This window comes from Malaclemys terrapin, chromosome 3 (genome assembly GCF_027887155.1).
Source record: "Malaclemys terrapin pileata isolate rMalTer1 chromosome 3, rMalTer1.hap1, whole genome shotgun sequence".
Classification (NCBI taxonomy): domain Eukaryota; kingdom Metazoa; phylum Chordata; order Testudines; family Emydidae; genus Malaclemys; species Malaclemys terrapin.
In genome coordinates this window covers 98,127,886-98,143,507 of record NC_071507.1, presented here as the reverse complement: position 1 = coordinate 98,143,507, position 15,622 = coordinate 98,127,886, and the positions used below count along the sequence as shown (strand labels likewise).

At 43.6% G+C, this 15,622-nt stretch overlaps 1 protein-coding gene across 7 annotated transcripts in view; it reads left to right on the top strand.

Annotated features, from left to right (window-relative positions):
* The window catches only part of SASH1 (SAM and SH3 domain containing 1), a 248,113-nt gene that overhangs the window by 208,343 nt on the left and 24,148 nt on the right, over positions 1-15,622 (top strand). For all 7 annotated transcript variants that reach the window (XM_054021817.1, XM_054021818.1, XM_054021816.1 and 4 more), the window contains 4 exons: positions 1,290-1,636; positions 8,520-8,597; positions 11,064-11,207; positions 15,346-15,481. In XM_054021817.1, coding sequence (XP_053877792.1) covers positions 1,290-1,636; positions 8,520-8,597; positions 11,064-11,207; positions 15,346-15,481 — 705 coding nt within the window. The remainder of the gene's footprint in view (positions 1-1,289; positions 1,637-8,519; positions 8,598-11,063; positions 11,208-15,345; positions 15,482-15,622) is intronic.

Genomic DNA, 15,622 nt, shown 5'->3' with positions numbered 1-15,622 from the left:
GACCCACTCCCTTTCTGTCACAAATGCGTTAAGTGAACATAATGTTAAATAGAACTTGGGGCCACCCCCAGGAAGCTCTAGCCTTTCAGTATGATCCTTGGGCTCAGCTCCATACCTTAGAGAGAAATACCGTTGGCTTGTAGCAGTACTGGCTATTGGAAATCTGAAACCAAGTGGGAATGTTTGCTGTATTATTTGCTCTTGAGTATCTTGAATGCATTTCTTGCCCATAATGATCTCATTGCATTGCTGGTAGCTGAGCTCTAGGACCCAACAGAATGGTATGGAAGGCCCTGTGGGTGTACACATTTCTTTCAAGACTTTCCTGCAATGTGCTTTGTAAGAAAGACGTGGGGAAGACTCCTGTGATTTTACTGTGTTTGCAAAATACATGCAACTTCTGATAAGATTCCCTCCACACTCAGTGCTTCTGTGCCCTTATTTTCTTTAAATAAATATGTAAATATCAATGCATCAAAATCTGCAGTCCTCAACTGAGCAAACTTCTTTTAGAATTCAATGGGAATGTTGCTCATTTAAGAACAGCAGAATTTGGCCCATTGCCAACATCTCAGCACCCAGAGTGACAATAAAAAAAAACAACAGGAGGAGCATAGTCTGCATATAAGTGATGTATTAGGACACCTGGGTTCTGGTCTCACCTCTGCCACTGGCTTGCTTGGGCAAGCCACTTAACTTCTCTGTTCTTCATCTATCTCATCTGTAAATGAAAGAAAATACAATCTGCGCCTTCATTATAGCTCTGTGAGGTTTGTATACAGTGAATGAAAAAACACTGTATACATGCAGAGTAGTTTTATTACTATTATTATTTCTAATTAATATCATAAAACAGTGTGTGCGCTCATTGACGAAAAAATATCTTCTGGGAAGAAGCATCTTGATTTCAGCTTTTTAAAGGTTCATTACTGACACCACTTGGAAGTAAAGAATGATGTTTAAAATACTGAAAAGGTCTTGATAATGTCCTTTTAAAATATTCTTTAAGGCTGCTTCTTATTTAAGTTACCCAAGAATTCTTGCTTTGCTTATGGAAGTGGGAAAATTTGCTGCAAGTCTGTCCAACAAAAATGTTATCGGCTACTGTGAATCACAGTAGTCAGGAATATTTTCTCTGTTTTAAAAAGTATCTGTATTTTGTTGTTGTCTTAATTTAATGAAATGATTGGCCAGAGCACAACCTCCAGGGGAAGACTCATTAGTGTATAAGTAAATTAGACAAGAAGTGTGAAAGATGACTTATGTTTTGCTGCTTTTGTCCCCTGTAGGTGTGGACGAGCACTCACTCGACAGCTCTCCTGTACTGGATGACAGATCGGCACTTTACTCTGGAGTTCACAAGAAGCAATTCTACTTAGATGGCTCTTCTGAAAAGCAGCCTGAGGATGACTCGGACTCATTCACCACTTCTCCTTCATCCAGCAGCCTAGATACTTGGGGTGCTAATAGGAAGCTGGTTAAGACCTTCAGCAAAACTGATAGCCGTGGCCTTATTAAGCCCCCGAAGAAGCTGGGGACATTTTTTTCTTACCCAGAAGAGGAGAAGACCCAGAAGGTTTGCCGCTCTTTGACAGAGGGGGAGATGAAGAAGGGCCTTGGCTCCCTGAGCCATGGGGTAAGTACTGAAAGTATTTGCTTTTATGACAGCAACAGGCACAAGCACCATCTCCTGGTGTCCTTGGAGGAGGTTCAGAGTGTCAGGAAGCAGATCCGATTGAAGAAAATGGATACTAACTATTCCTGTTCCAGAGCTTTTCTCTGCCAGCGTCCTGCCAGGAAAGGAGCATCCCCTGCAACTTGTGACCTACAATTGCTCCGGCACAAAGCCAAAGGGGGAGGAGGTTGTGGTTTCCCAAACAGAAGGCTTCGAGGGCGCACCTCTGTCAGTGAGTTCAATATCACCTACGTGGTGGAGAGAAGCCTGTACAGTCACCTCAACCTATCGCAGCTGGTGCGTCCCGTCACTGACAGGACCCTGAGCAAGGCAGACAAGCAGGACCTGCGGAGATGCCTGCTGGATGAGGATGAGGAGGCCAAACGGAAGTGGGCCGCCACAGTGGACCGTTGTACTAAAAGGGTTCTCTTGAGAATCCACCAAAAGTCTGTGAGTCAAAGAGCTATCATGAAGGTGGCCTTCCAGTTCCTGTGAGGTTGCAGTCAGCATTGTTTCTGCTTTCTATCCCAACCTGTAAACTTTAGTACAGTGTTTTTCCCCCTCTCATTTGCCAATAGAAGTTGTTAAATGCAAAACTGAGCTGTGGGGACAGGGGCCGTTCTAGTCCCCAGTGAAGAAATTGGTATAATCCCTTTCAGTATAGAAAGAAGAGCATTGCCAAGTTTGTGGTTCCCATATGCATGGAGTGACTCAATGGGAAAGAGCAAATTTTACCACAAAAAGCTTCTTTTAACCTGTTCTAATTCAGAAATTGAGATTTTGGTGAAAAGAGAAGCAATGTGAAAAAAAATTCTGCTGTTTCAGAAACCAGTTCAGCATTCTTTAAAAGGAAATATTGTAGGAAATCTTTCAGATGGATGGAAGACAGAGTAAAATCTGCTTGTTTCCTTCTGTCATCCGTCCTGCTCTCATCCCCCTCAGTTTTCCTCTCAATTGCTAACATAGTGCACTCCAGCTCTGTAGCCTTCCTCCCCACATACACAGCACTCAGAGAGGTAGAGGGCTTTGTTATCTACATGCCTGCTTTCCTTCCCAGCTTCTCTCTCCAGCATAGAACCTCTCTGGGTCACTTCTGCACTGCCCCTGGCTGCTGCTCCTGCTCCCTAGCATGCGATGGAGGTGAGACCTGGGAAGTTGGGATACAGGGAAGAGAGAAGGGTAGCCAGCAGAGGAGTCGATGTTCCTGTATAGTAGGAGATCTGGTAGGTTAAGCTCTACTCAGGATTCCAACCTAGTCCCTCTTCTTCCTGGTCACAAAAGCCTGTATTTGCCACAGTTCCCACTACCAGCCGTTTGAATCCACTGGAAACTTGGCATCAGGACTGGCCAGAGTCCCAAGTGTTATGCCATCTAGTCTGCTGTCCTGACAATGCAGATTTTTCCCCTACTTAGATTGAAGGGAAGGGTGATTGATAATGTCTATACCCAGAAAATTTAACGAGATATTTAACAAGACATTACAGAGAAAATACTGTTTCTCACAAATTTTAGATTTTAGAATATCTTTAGGAGGCCTCCACATAAGCTTAATTTTTTAGGATGTGGTTTGCTCTCGATGTGAGAGCTACATAGTCACATCCTTGATCTCTCCAACTAATTGTCAATCACCAGTAGTAGCTTGACCCTTGGTTGGTGTTCAGACTTGTGTAACACCAACGGGCCCTGGTCACTGGTGGGTGGGATCGAACCTGGGACCTCTGAAGCTTAGTGATGAGCCTCTACTGCATGAGCTAAAAGGCATATAGCTCATAGCTAAGGGTGTAGCAGACTCATCAATCTCTAGCTGGGCTAGGTGCCACTAGAGGGGGCAGAGCACCACACCAAGCAGGCCTGGGTTACATACGTCCCCTAGCTGAGGAAGTGCATACCAAGCTTCAGAGACTTCCCAGTTGATATCCCAGACGAGCTCCCACTTGTAACACCGACAGACCCGTGTCGTTGGCGGGCAGGATGGAACCTGGGATCTCTGAAGCTTACTGTATTACTCCTGGAGAAATACTGTGCCAAAAAATTAAAAATTCTGTGCATGATATTTTAAAATACTGCGTATTTTATTTGTCAGAATAACACAATATAATCATGCCAGTTTCAATTATCTTGGTAATTTATTTCAAAATACCTGTCAACAAGTATGTTTGTAACAGTACAGACGAAAAAAAGATTTGGGTAATTTTTTTGATAAATAGATTCCTTACCAGGTTTATTAACACAGAACTTTGAGTAATAATTTATTTAAACCGGTGGTTCTCAACCAGGGGTACATGTACCCCTGGCGGTACTCAGAGGTCTTCCAGGGGGTACATCAACTCATCTAGATATTTGCCTAGTTTTACAATAGGCTACATAAAAAGCACTAATGAAGTCAGTACAAACTAAAATTTTATACAGAAATGACTTTTTACTGCTCTATATACTATACGTGAAAATGTAAGTACAATATTTCTATTCCAATTGATTTATAATTATATGGTAAAAATAAGAAAGTAAGCAATATTTCAGTAATAGTGTGCTGTGACACTTTTGTATTTTTGTGTCTGATCTTGTAAGCAAGTAGTTTTTGAGTGGTGAAACTTGGGGGCACACAAGACAAATCAGACTCCTGAAAGAGATACAATAGTGTGGAAAGGTTGAGAACCACTGATTTAAACTACAATACAGCAGCTTATTTCCTGCAGCCCTCAGAAGCAGTGCAAAGGCTTGGGGGAGTCAGGGATAATGGAGGAGCTGAGAGAGAGGGAAGGAGTCTGGGAGTGAACCTGGAGGGCTGTTGGGCGTGGGAGGGAGAAGCATGGAACAGGTTTTTTGAGGACACATCTACCCCTGTCCCCATGTGGCCCTGCATCCCCCATCCCCACGTGGCTCTGCAGCCCCCAGCTCAATGCTGTCACCCTACTAGCTCCTGAGCCCACACACCAGTCTATCCTCCTACTAGACCTTCTGAACCCCAGTCTAAGACCCTACTAGCAGCCCCAAGTGCCCCACTCTTCCTAACCTGACATGGCTTTTAGCTAAGATTGTAGCAGTGTCATTAATCTCTAGATGGTCGAGGTGCCACCAGAGGGGAACAAAGCACCACACCCAGCAGGCATGTGTTACACTTGCATTTGGTTGATGGCCACTGTGGTAATACTTTATTTTGACCCAGTACAATTAACAGTTTCTCCTGACTATTCCATTAGTGCTTCTGTGTAGACTAGCTGACCCATCACTGATACTGTCATGCTACTTCCAGAAATAGTGTTCTCGAATAATATTATTTTATGTAATGACATTTCAGTTGATTGTACCAGATACCTGAAACACCCCTCTGCAGGTTGAATACTTGTAGGGCATATGCAGACTGACAAGATCCACTAGTTCCTCATATCTTCTAACTAAGTACCACAATTATGCATTAGAAATGCCCTTTGATGTTCTCTTCTTGTAAATACAGATGCCATCTCCAAAGGGAAGCTGTTTAATCATTTAAAAACATGTGAGTTGTCTCAGTTTGGAAGTCTCATTATGGAACTCATTAGCTTGTTCACATAGATAAAATTAGAGAAGAAAAGGAGAGCACTTCTTTCTTTTTCTTTTCTTTTTTATTTTTGGAGTGGACTTTCTAATCAATTAGCTTTAAAGAAACTTCTTTTTAAAACAGCAGAAACCTGATAAGATTCTCATGACCTTCAAGCACCTCCAATCCTTCTTCCTAAAATTGTAATGCTTGCTGCAACCTCAGGGAAATTGTAATGCCCTTGTATTCAGTGGAAGTGGTCACAGTCTTGTCTTGCCATTTGTTTTTGTCATTTATATTTGTTTCAGTGACCTGGGCATGCTTGAAACTTTTGAATCACATCAGTTTTTCATTCCTCCCAATATCCTAATATGTTGCGGAGTTTTGATTGCATGACCATTCCATTGAATATCCCTCTTTTCATCCACAGACTTTTTGTTTGGTACAGTTTTACCAGAAATGATCAAAGTGCTATGAAAGGGCACAGTAAAGGTTACAGATTTACAAGGACTTTCTTCTCTGAGAAGATTGCTACAAGAACTACTCTGGCTAGCTTAAAAGACATTGGTTGAGAACAATTCCTTAAGTTTTGTTCCACTGTCCTCTCTTCAGCGTTAGGTTATCTGTGCAAGGTGGTATTAGTTAGAATGTGCCTGGCACGGAAGGTCCTAGTTATGTGGTTAAAACAGGAATGGGCAAAGTTTAAAGCCTGAGGGCCACATTGAGGAATAGAAATTGTATGGCGGGCCATGAATGCTCACAAAATTGGGGTTGGGTTGCGGGAGGGGGCGAGGGCTCTAGGGTGGGGCTGGGGATGAGGCGTTTGGGGTGTAGGAGGGTGATCTGGGCTGGGACCAAGGGGTTCGGAGGGTGGGAGGGGGATCAGGGCTGGAGGAGAGGTGTAAGAAGGGGTGCAGGCTCTGCGATGGGGCTGGGGATGAGGAGTTTGGGGTGCGGGAGGGTGCTCCGGGCTCGGATTGAAGGGTTTGGAGAGCGGGAGGGGGATCAGGGCTGGGGAAGAGGGTTGGGCTGTGGGGATGCAGGCTCAGGGGTGCAGGCTCTGACCGATGCTTACCTCAAGCAGCTCCTAGAAACAGTGACATGTCCCTTCTCTGGCTCCTATGCGTGGAGCACCCCCGACCCAGCACCCTGGCTGAAACGCTGGAGCAGGGCAAGCCCCAGACCCCACTCCCCAGCAGGAGCTCATGGGCCGGCTTAAAAAGGCTCGCGGACCAGATCCAGCCCTCGGGCCATAGTTTTCCCACCCCGGGTTAAAAAGTGCTTTGTATAAAACATAGATCTTAATGGTGGTGTTTGCTGGTGTGGCTAGCGTATCACTTTTTATAAACAGTGCTTGAAAACCGTTCTCGAGGCTAGGTTGTGAGTTCATCTTGACCAGTATGACTAAGTCATTTGTTCTCAACCTTTTTCACACACCTCTCCCTAGGTGGCCTCTCACAATGCCTCAGTACAGTTGCTGTCACCTCTTTTCCTGTCCATATTCTTTCTGCTCACTCTCCCTTTTTTCTTTGCTCTTTTTTTTCTGCTTGTCTCTTTTCTCTTCTCTTTGTTTTTCTTGTGTGTTGTAGATGTTGCTCTCTTGTTTGCAGTTCCCTCTTCCTCCTCCCAACTCTGCAGAAGGCTGTGGGCTGCTTGGAGTAGGAGTGTTTGTTAAAGGAGGTTCCATGAAGTGGGATCTCACATGTTCTTGCATCTGAGTGCCATGCGAGCAGAGGAGCAAAGGCTTGGCCCTCTGGGCTTATGTCTGAGCCTGTAGCCCTGCTCTTGTGGCCAGCTTCTTTAAGTGCCACTGAATGTGCAGGGAGAGAAAGCTGATAGCTTTCAAGAGACACCTGCTGCTTTACCCATAGCCAACTTTGACAGGTTCAAGGTCATGCAACTTTCTTCATCCCCATGTTTGTTGTTCTGCTTTGTCCCACCCCACCTGATTAGAAAGGAATGCGGTAGAACAAAGGTTTGTTCTGAAAGGACCAATTAATGTTATTGTTCATTGGGCGCTGTAATTTGTGGGTCTTGTTCCCACAAATCACAGTCTCCAGACTTTTCATTGAGTAGCTCTCAGCTGATAGGTGTTACCTATCTTCAGGCCTATCAACCACTTGTGGATGTTAGTTAGGCAAATCTGAAGAATTAAGAACCTGATCTAATGCCACTGATGTCACTAGAAATCTCTCAATTGATTTCATTATGTGTTGGATCAAGCCGTAAAAATGCACAGAAATTTTCTTCAGGTATTTCCCCATCCCTTTATGTCTTCTATAAAGAGGTCACTTAAAACAGAGAACTACCTGTCTGTAAATCAACTACCGAACCCCACCATTGATACAAATAAATACTGATTGCTGCATCTTTGTTTCCCTGGGATGTCTCATGTGGTTATTGTCAGTGAAAAGAATCTAAAAACACAGTCATTGGAACAGAGCAAGGTCACTACAGTACTGTGCCCCAATTTTTGAGGCGGGGAAACTGTGTTAACAGTTTGACCTTCTCGTATTGAAAGGCAGTAGTTGTATTCCCACTGAGTTCAAAGAAGCTAGTCCTCTTCCAACTGATACAAGAGCTTTAGAACAGGCCCGTCAGCCAGAGCTGAACACTTTGTTTCTTGCTGTGGAAGTGTGGCTTTACTTAGTATGACTGGTCGCTCTGTGGCTTTGTGCTCTTGGGTGGGAACTGGTGTCATAGTGCTGATGTTTTTAGGCAGGGAGATTATCATCAACAGTATCAGAGTTTTTGGCCAGGTCTGAGGAGCAGTGAATGAGTCACTCCACTGGACTAATCGTGCCATTATAAATATGACCTACTTTCTCTCCCAGTGGGTGATAAAGCTGCTTTGTACCACCAAGGAGGTAGTGAAAGATGCCTAAACTGGAGTCATTGCTTTTGAAGAATAAAACCTCTGGTGGCATATCCCTTTTGGACAGGTGGACTGGGGTTATGTTCCCTTCCACCCCCAGGGCTTGATTATGCAAAGTGATTAGCTCATCCGTTGATTTCAGTGGAAGTTGAGGGTGTTCAGCTACTCCCAGGAGGTGCTCACTCATCACCTCACAGGATTGAGGCCCCTGACTATACGGATACTACTTTGGACTAGTATAGGAGAGGAGGCTGGAATGAGGTTGTCAGAAAGTTGGAAGGCTTACTGCATAAAATGAGTGGACAGTTTTCTCAATTTCTCATCCTTTTTTCCATTTCCATCTTTTCAACACATTTGTGTTTTCAGTGATGTTCTCCAAATGGGGGAAGATGCTTGAGTGAGTTAATTGTTTGTAATGTGATTGTTTCTGTATTATACTGTCCTTTCCACAGAGAACCTGTAGCTTTGGAGGATTTGACTTGACAAATCGTTCACTGCACGTTGGAAACAACAACAACTCTGACCAAACGGTGAGTACGAGATAGGAAGGGCTGGATCTGAAATAGCAGGAGGCTCCTCATGTATGGTACTATGAAATGCTCCTTGGTAGAGTTAAATGTAGTCTAGTTCTATAATAGCAGTTTTGGGATCCAAGTAAGCAGCCCAGAGAGCACAATTTTTTTAACCACCAATTGCATTGGTTTCTCAGCTTTGTGACAGTCATATACTGTGTGTGTTTATTTATATGCTGTACGTGAGACGTAGTGTGATTAAGTGGTTGCAGCACAGGACTAGGGGTCAGATCTCTGTTCTATTCCTAGCTAAGTCATTAACTTACTGCATCACCTCAAGCAAGTTGAGTGATATCTGTGCTTCACCACAGATGGAAAAACATCTAGTTTGTGACCAGGACACAAGAAGAAAACAACGATGACCACTCTGGATTAACCAATGTGCCTTCAGTGCATTTGCACACGGCCCCATCTTAGGGGGGAGCCCCAACCACAGGAAAACAAAACAAAACAAAACTGAGTTGTGCGGCAACCCAGCGAGGCAGTTCACAATGCCACTTCCTCCAGTTTTGCCCAGCCACCTTCTGTGAGGGATGGCTGGACCAAACCTGAGCATTGCAGGGTGGCTGGAGTTGGGAGGAGCCACCCTAGCCTGAAATGGGAGCAGAGCACTGAGCTGGAGGGGCATCTGGAAATAACCAGGCTGCAGCCGTGCCGCTCGGTCCCACCCCTCAGAGCAGGCTGTGGCTGCACCGCCCGACCCAGCCCGCCGGAGCAGGCTGCGGCCACGCTGCCCGGTCTGGCCCGCCGGAGCAGGCTGCGGCCAGGCCAGAGACATCCTCCCCTGGCCCTATCTAGATAAGGTGGGAAGGGATGGGATGGGGAGAGTGTGGGGGTCCCGGGCTAAGGCTGGGGTCATGTGTGGGGTGGTCACAGGTTACTCCCCTGTTCCCAGCTTCTCCCCACCCGCAAAAAAATTTCCCCACCAGTTGCTGTCCCGGCCTGTCAGGGTAAGCAGCTGGCGCGCCGGGACACTTTGTTTACTTAGGTTTACCGCCATGCCTGTGGCTGCTCGAGGTAAACAAACCATCTCAGCCTGCAGCAGCTTATCCTGATGGCCCGGAAGCCAAAGTTTGCTGACCCCTGAATTATAGGGTCAGCTTATGAACGAATCATAAAATTTTTCCATTTTTACTTATCCATCTTGGGGCGGGGAGGGGGGAGGATTGGCTTATAAACAAACCATCTTATGATGGAGTATATACGGTATTCCTTTTGGTTGCAGACTTCAAAACAGCAACTTTTGGATCAAAGTAATACATTTGACAGTTTATTTTTTTTATACCAAAAATAGCATCAAGAGGCTGGGGGGAGGACTGTCAACTTCAGTAACAACAGGCACTTCTATAGTGACTTCCATCCAGATATCTCAAAGCCTTTCACAGACACCAATGAGTGAAGGCCTAAAACATTTTTGTGTGCATTTTATAGATGAAGCACTGGACCCAGATTAAAGAATTTGGGGGCCCTGTGACTATGACAATTGGGCTCCCCACCTCACATAGACCCCCTGAATGCCCCTCCTCCCTACCCCACTCAGACCCCTGAATGCCCCTCCTACTCCACATATACCCCAACAATGCTCTACCAGCCCCACTTTTCATGACAGCCCCCACACACATCCCACTCACTGCGGCCCCAACCCCTCAGCCCCATCTACAGCAGTCCCCAACATCTCCGCCCCCAACCTCACAACCCCTCCAACATTCCCAACTTTTCCACAGCCCCCACCCCACAGCCCCCCAAGAACTCTCACCCAGCCTGTCACCCACTGCCATTTACAGGCTGCAGCTGCTTCGGAGGCTGGGGGGAGAGCAGCGTGTCTAGAAGCGGAGAGAGTCTGGTCCTGCCTCTTCCCTTTTGGCTCTGCTGCCTCTCCTTGCTCCCTCTGTTGGGGGGAGGGGCTGTTCCCACCTCTCCCTCTCTATACCCGTTCATAAGCCGACCCCCTTCTCTGGTGCTTCCCTTTTTTACTAAAAAAATTCAGCTTATGAACGAGTATATACGGTATATTATGAATATTGATCAGCTCACTGTACTATTTTTCACCCTCAAGAACAACTTTTACTATTTTAGCCTTGGTGTCTGCCAATTCTTTTATATCAAGTAGCTTAGATCAAATCTAAGTAATAAAACAACTTATTGCCAGCATATCTGATAATGAGGAGGAATTAGTTTCCTTGGGACTAGAGAAATCGGTACACCGTGATTTTCTTCCTTACACTTAGTTGATAAGCACATGATGTATATCTTTTAGCTAGTATCTTTAAACTAGTTTGCAATGTTTTGTTCACATTACCTTTTGATCTGGGAAACTGAAATCTAGATGTTATGCTTTCCCTTTTCACCAGCAGTGAGAAAGATACGGTATACGAGACTAATGCATGCAGATCAAGTCTCTAATTGCATTAGTTTATTTTGCAGGGCAAAGAAGGAGATTTCATTTATAAAGAAGTGATCAAGTCGCCTTCTGCCTCCCGTATATCTCTTGGCAAAAAGGTGAAGTCTGTAAAAGAAACCATGAAGAAAAGGATGTCTAAAAAATATAGCAGCTCTCTGTCAGAGCAGGTATGTAATGCTCAGAATGGACTATACTTGCTAGGATAAAAACTATAGGGGATATTGATCCTCATGCTTCAAGGTATCTCCCAAAGGCCCATCGAGGTCAGGAAGACATTTTTCTGTATGACTGTGTGATACAGCAATTCCTGTGTTCTTCTAAAACCCCTCACTTTGAAATGTCTTTTATAGAAACCTAATCATGACAATGCAATCTCAGATCTCCTTCTAGGTGACTGTTCAACAGAGGGAGATGGCTGACAATTTTACACACCCTGTGTCGTATTCCACCTCTATCATTTTATTTATTATTTCTTTGGATTTCTACAGTGATAAAAAGAGCACTGGCTCCTTATACAAGTTCAAAAAACTAAAATTAAAATGCATCTGACACTCTAAACTGAACTCCCTATAGAATGCAACATATACATCTCCCCTTCCCTATGCAGATCTAACCTCTGTCCTTTGGGGTGAGGGATAGCTCAGTGGTTTGAGCATTAGCCTGCTAAACCCAGGGTTGTGAGTTCAGTCCTTGAGGGGGGCCACTTAGGGATCTGGGGTAAAATCAGTATTTGGTTATGCTAGTGAAGGCAGGGGGCTGGACTCAATGACTTTTCGGGGTCCCTTCCAGTTCTATGAGATAGATATATCTCCATATATTATTTAATATTATTATTTTATTATTATTCGCGGTCCCTCTGCAGCAGCCTATGAAAATAGATACACCTCATATATCTATTTCTATCATTGCTTCATCACAGATTTGTACAGTTCATTCTTAAAAGCAACCATAAGTGCATGCAGTTGTAAAGCAGTGCTTTGAATTTACTCTGGCCAAAGTAAATCTCTCTCCGAGAAAATCTCTTTTGGCAGACTTCATGTTCTTTGGTTTGGTGGATTGTCAAAGCATCTAATGAACTAAAAGAAAATAAATCAGTCTTTCTACCTGAAATGTGTAAGTAATTGCCTACAAAACAGCTGGGAAAGCAAAATTTTCTCTAATAAATATTACCCTCTAGTGGCCATTTAATAATCAGCAGCAAATTAGCATATCCTTGCAGTGTCGGAAAGCTGGAGCATGCTATCTGGTGGACAGGAACAAATATACCATCATAGTATCCATTTATCAGGAATCCTCTGGTGAGACCTCTTGGGACAGTTTGGCTACATACTTCCAGCTGTTATTTTCCTCTTGTCATTCACCGAACAGTTCTCAGCATTGCTGTTGAGGGTCCGGTTCTAAATATGAGATAGGTATATCTCTTCAGGGCAGGAACCGTCTCTTTGGTATATGTTTGTGCAGTGCCTAGTACAGTGGGGCTGGGACTTTTAGGTGCAATTACAGTTCAAATTAATAATGATAATTGTGGATTTTTGCCCCCAAATGAAGTGATCCATATTTCTCTTCCCTAAAGCAGACTGATCCCAGGCTAATGCAAGTGATATCTATCAAGTCATAATTTTAACTGCCCTGGTAAATTTGGACCTGCAGCACCAGAATAGAGTGACCAACTATCACACTCATTTAATTCTTGCAGACTCTGGAGAGGAATTTAACAGCTAGCCAATACAATTTTGTAATAATTTTTCTTGAAAACTTATTAGAAAGAAACATCAAGAAAGGGAGATTTGGGGTAGGTTTTTTGCCCTCTTTCTCCCTTGTGCTTTATAGGCTGGAGAAGAGCACGTTGCTGTGTGTCTCATCCCAATAAACTATAGCATGGGTTTACTTTAGGAGGAAGTAGCTCTGCCTGGCAGTCTTCCCACCTAGTGCCTTTTGAACTCCCTGAGAATGGGCTACCTGATGCTGTTAAAGAGAAGGGATGAGTGTTAGGCCGCACATGCCCCAGAAGAAAGCAATGGTAAGGTTTAAGGTGACAGGTGGAGCTGCAGAACCAATACTGCTGAACAGAGTTATTTCATTGGTCATCCCTGTAATGGATATCGTCCATCACTTCACGCACAGACATGGCTGCCTTGCTCAAGCCCATGCTGCTAGCCCAGAACTTTCATTTTCGATTGTAAACTCTTTGGGGCATGGACTGTTGTTTGTTCTGTTTGTGTGGCAGCCGAAGTCTTGGCTGACACACAAGGTAACCTCCAGAGCTAAAAGCCTGAGCTAAAGAGACACAGCGGGTTAGCTGGGACTGTACCAACTCATACTCTTTGCGAATCGCGGAGGGGAAAGGGGGCCTTGTAATGCACACTCACCAGTGAGTTACATTAGAACAGTGCCCAGCACAATGGGGCCCAACCCGGATGAGGCCTTGAGGCACTACCATCATATAAATGGTAATAATAATAATTAATATATTTTTTAAAATAACGAAATCATATTCAAAATAATGACAAACTGAGTTGTTCTATCACTAAATTTTTAAAAACACAGAATGTGGTTTTCATGTGGTGTCATCCTCAATCATGTGCGGTGTGGCTCACAGGTGGAATCCCCTTCCTAAGTATGTACACAGCCACGTTGGTTCATAAATCGGATCTATGCTGATGATACTTTTTTTTTAATTGTTCATTTCAAATGGGCAATTCAATTAAGAAATAATAAGCTGCAACGAACATCACATTTCCTCCTGTATTATGGAACTTTAAAGATAAGATGTTTGGGCCAAACAACCCTTTGGATATTCTACTTAGGAATGAGATAAATCTGAAAAACTGTGTGCACATTGGGTTAGTAATCTGCTTCTGCTCTTTTGCTTTCTCTGGAGATTCGCTTGACCAGTAGAGTCATATGCTGGGGAGATATTTCCTGATGATTCTGCAGCATGTAAATAATAGGTTTCATTCAGATGGTTTCGTGACCACACGTCTGTGAAAATGCAAACTATTCTATATATCAGCAGGGTTGGTTTTTGTTTTTGTTTGTTTTTTTTAAATGTTGTACCATCTATCTTTGTGGCATCGTTTCTCAAGTTAAGTGCCTCTGTGCTGCCAGCATGTGTTCAAAAACACACAAATGCTGCTCTGCCTGCAAATAGCTACCAGAAATGGAAATGATTGCTTTAGCCATTCTTCCGATAGGCTGTCACAATTTTTCAAAATGGATAAGATGTTTTTGGATTGTCTATAATGCATGAAGGAATGAACACAGAAATGTGTGTCTAAGCATCTTTGCTTTTGTTTATAATTTCTTTGTGCCTAGGTTGCATTTTCTAGTTAATTGTTTTCTCCTTCATGTACACAAAAAAAAATGGCAGTAATTTGTTGCAAGAAGTTTAAAATTTCCATTTTTGTGTCTGTCTGCAGTCTTGTTGTATCTCTATTGGTCCCAGAATATTAGCAAGACGAGATGGGTGAGATAATATCTTTTACTGGACCAACTCTATTGGTGAAAGAGACAAGCTATCAAGCTCCATAGAGCTCTTCTTCATATTACCTCACCCATCTTGTCATTTCTGTTTGATTTACATGGTGCTACTTATTTTTGCTTATATTATGCAAATGCCTGATTGGGAAAGTTGCTATGGGCTTTTAACTGCTTGTCAAACGTTCTCACTAAAAATATTTAGTGTCTTAATTTTTCATCTCTAAACTGGGAGTTTTGTGTGAAGGATAAACTTTCTCTGCTGGGTTTTTAAACACCTAACAATGCATAAAGTAAAAGTTTAGTTTGGGATTTTAAAAGTACTATCCAAAATGGTTGCCTAAATTGTAATACAACAGAGAGAGAGAGAGAGAGAGAGCACGCAAACAAATGAACTTGGAAGGATGGTTTTGTGATTAAGGCACTGGACCGAGATTCAGGAGTTTCCATTCCCAGCTCTGCCACAGACTTTGTGTGACCTTGGGCAAGTTATTTAATGTCTGTTTCCCCATCTATAAAATGGGGATAATGCCCCCTTTCTTTCACCTTTTTTTTTTGTCTTGTCTGTTCAGATTGTAAGTTGCCTGGGGTAGGGACTGTCTCCTATTATGTGTTTATACAGAGCCTAGCACAGTGGGGCCCCGATTTCCGTTGCATCCCCTAGACCTTACCATAATGCAAACAATAAATAAATCATAATGACTTCTGACCTTGCTGGTAACATGTAGTAGAATATGTACTAAGTTTTCCCCTTAAGATACATGCAAGCAGTACCTGCCATCTTCCATGGGAATCTGCCAATCTGAAATGGGTTTAAATCTCTTTCAGGACTCCAGCCCTGATGTAATGCCAGGTTCTCCGCAGTCACCACAGCCAGAGACTGATTCTCTGGATAAGCCCAAACTGAAAGCTGGTGGTTCAGTAGAAAGCCTGAGGAGCTCCTTAAGTGGTCAGAGCTCAATGAGTAAGTTCAATTATAATTACATAATTTTGTTGTTGTTGTTGTTGCAGGGCACAGAGATTTCCACAGTAAATAAAATGAAGTTCTTACTAGCATTTTCATGTTTGCCTCTCATCTCTGACAGTGGCAGAAATGAATTGGTGT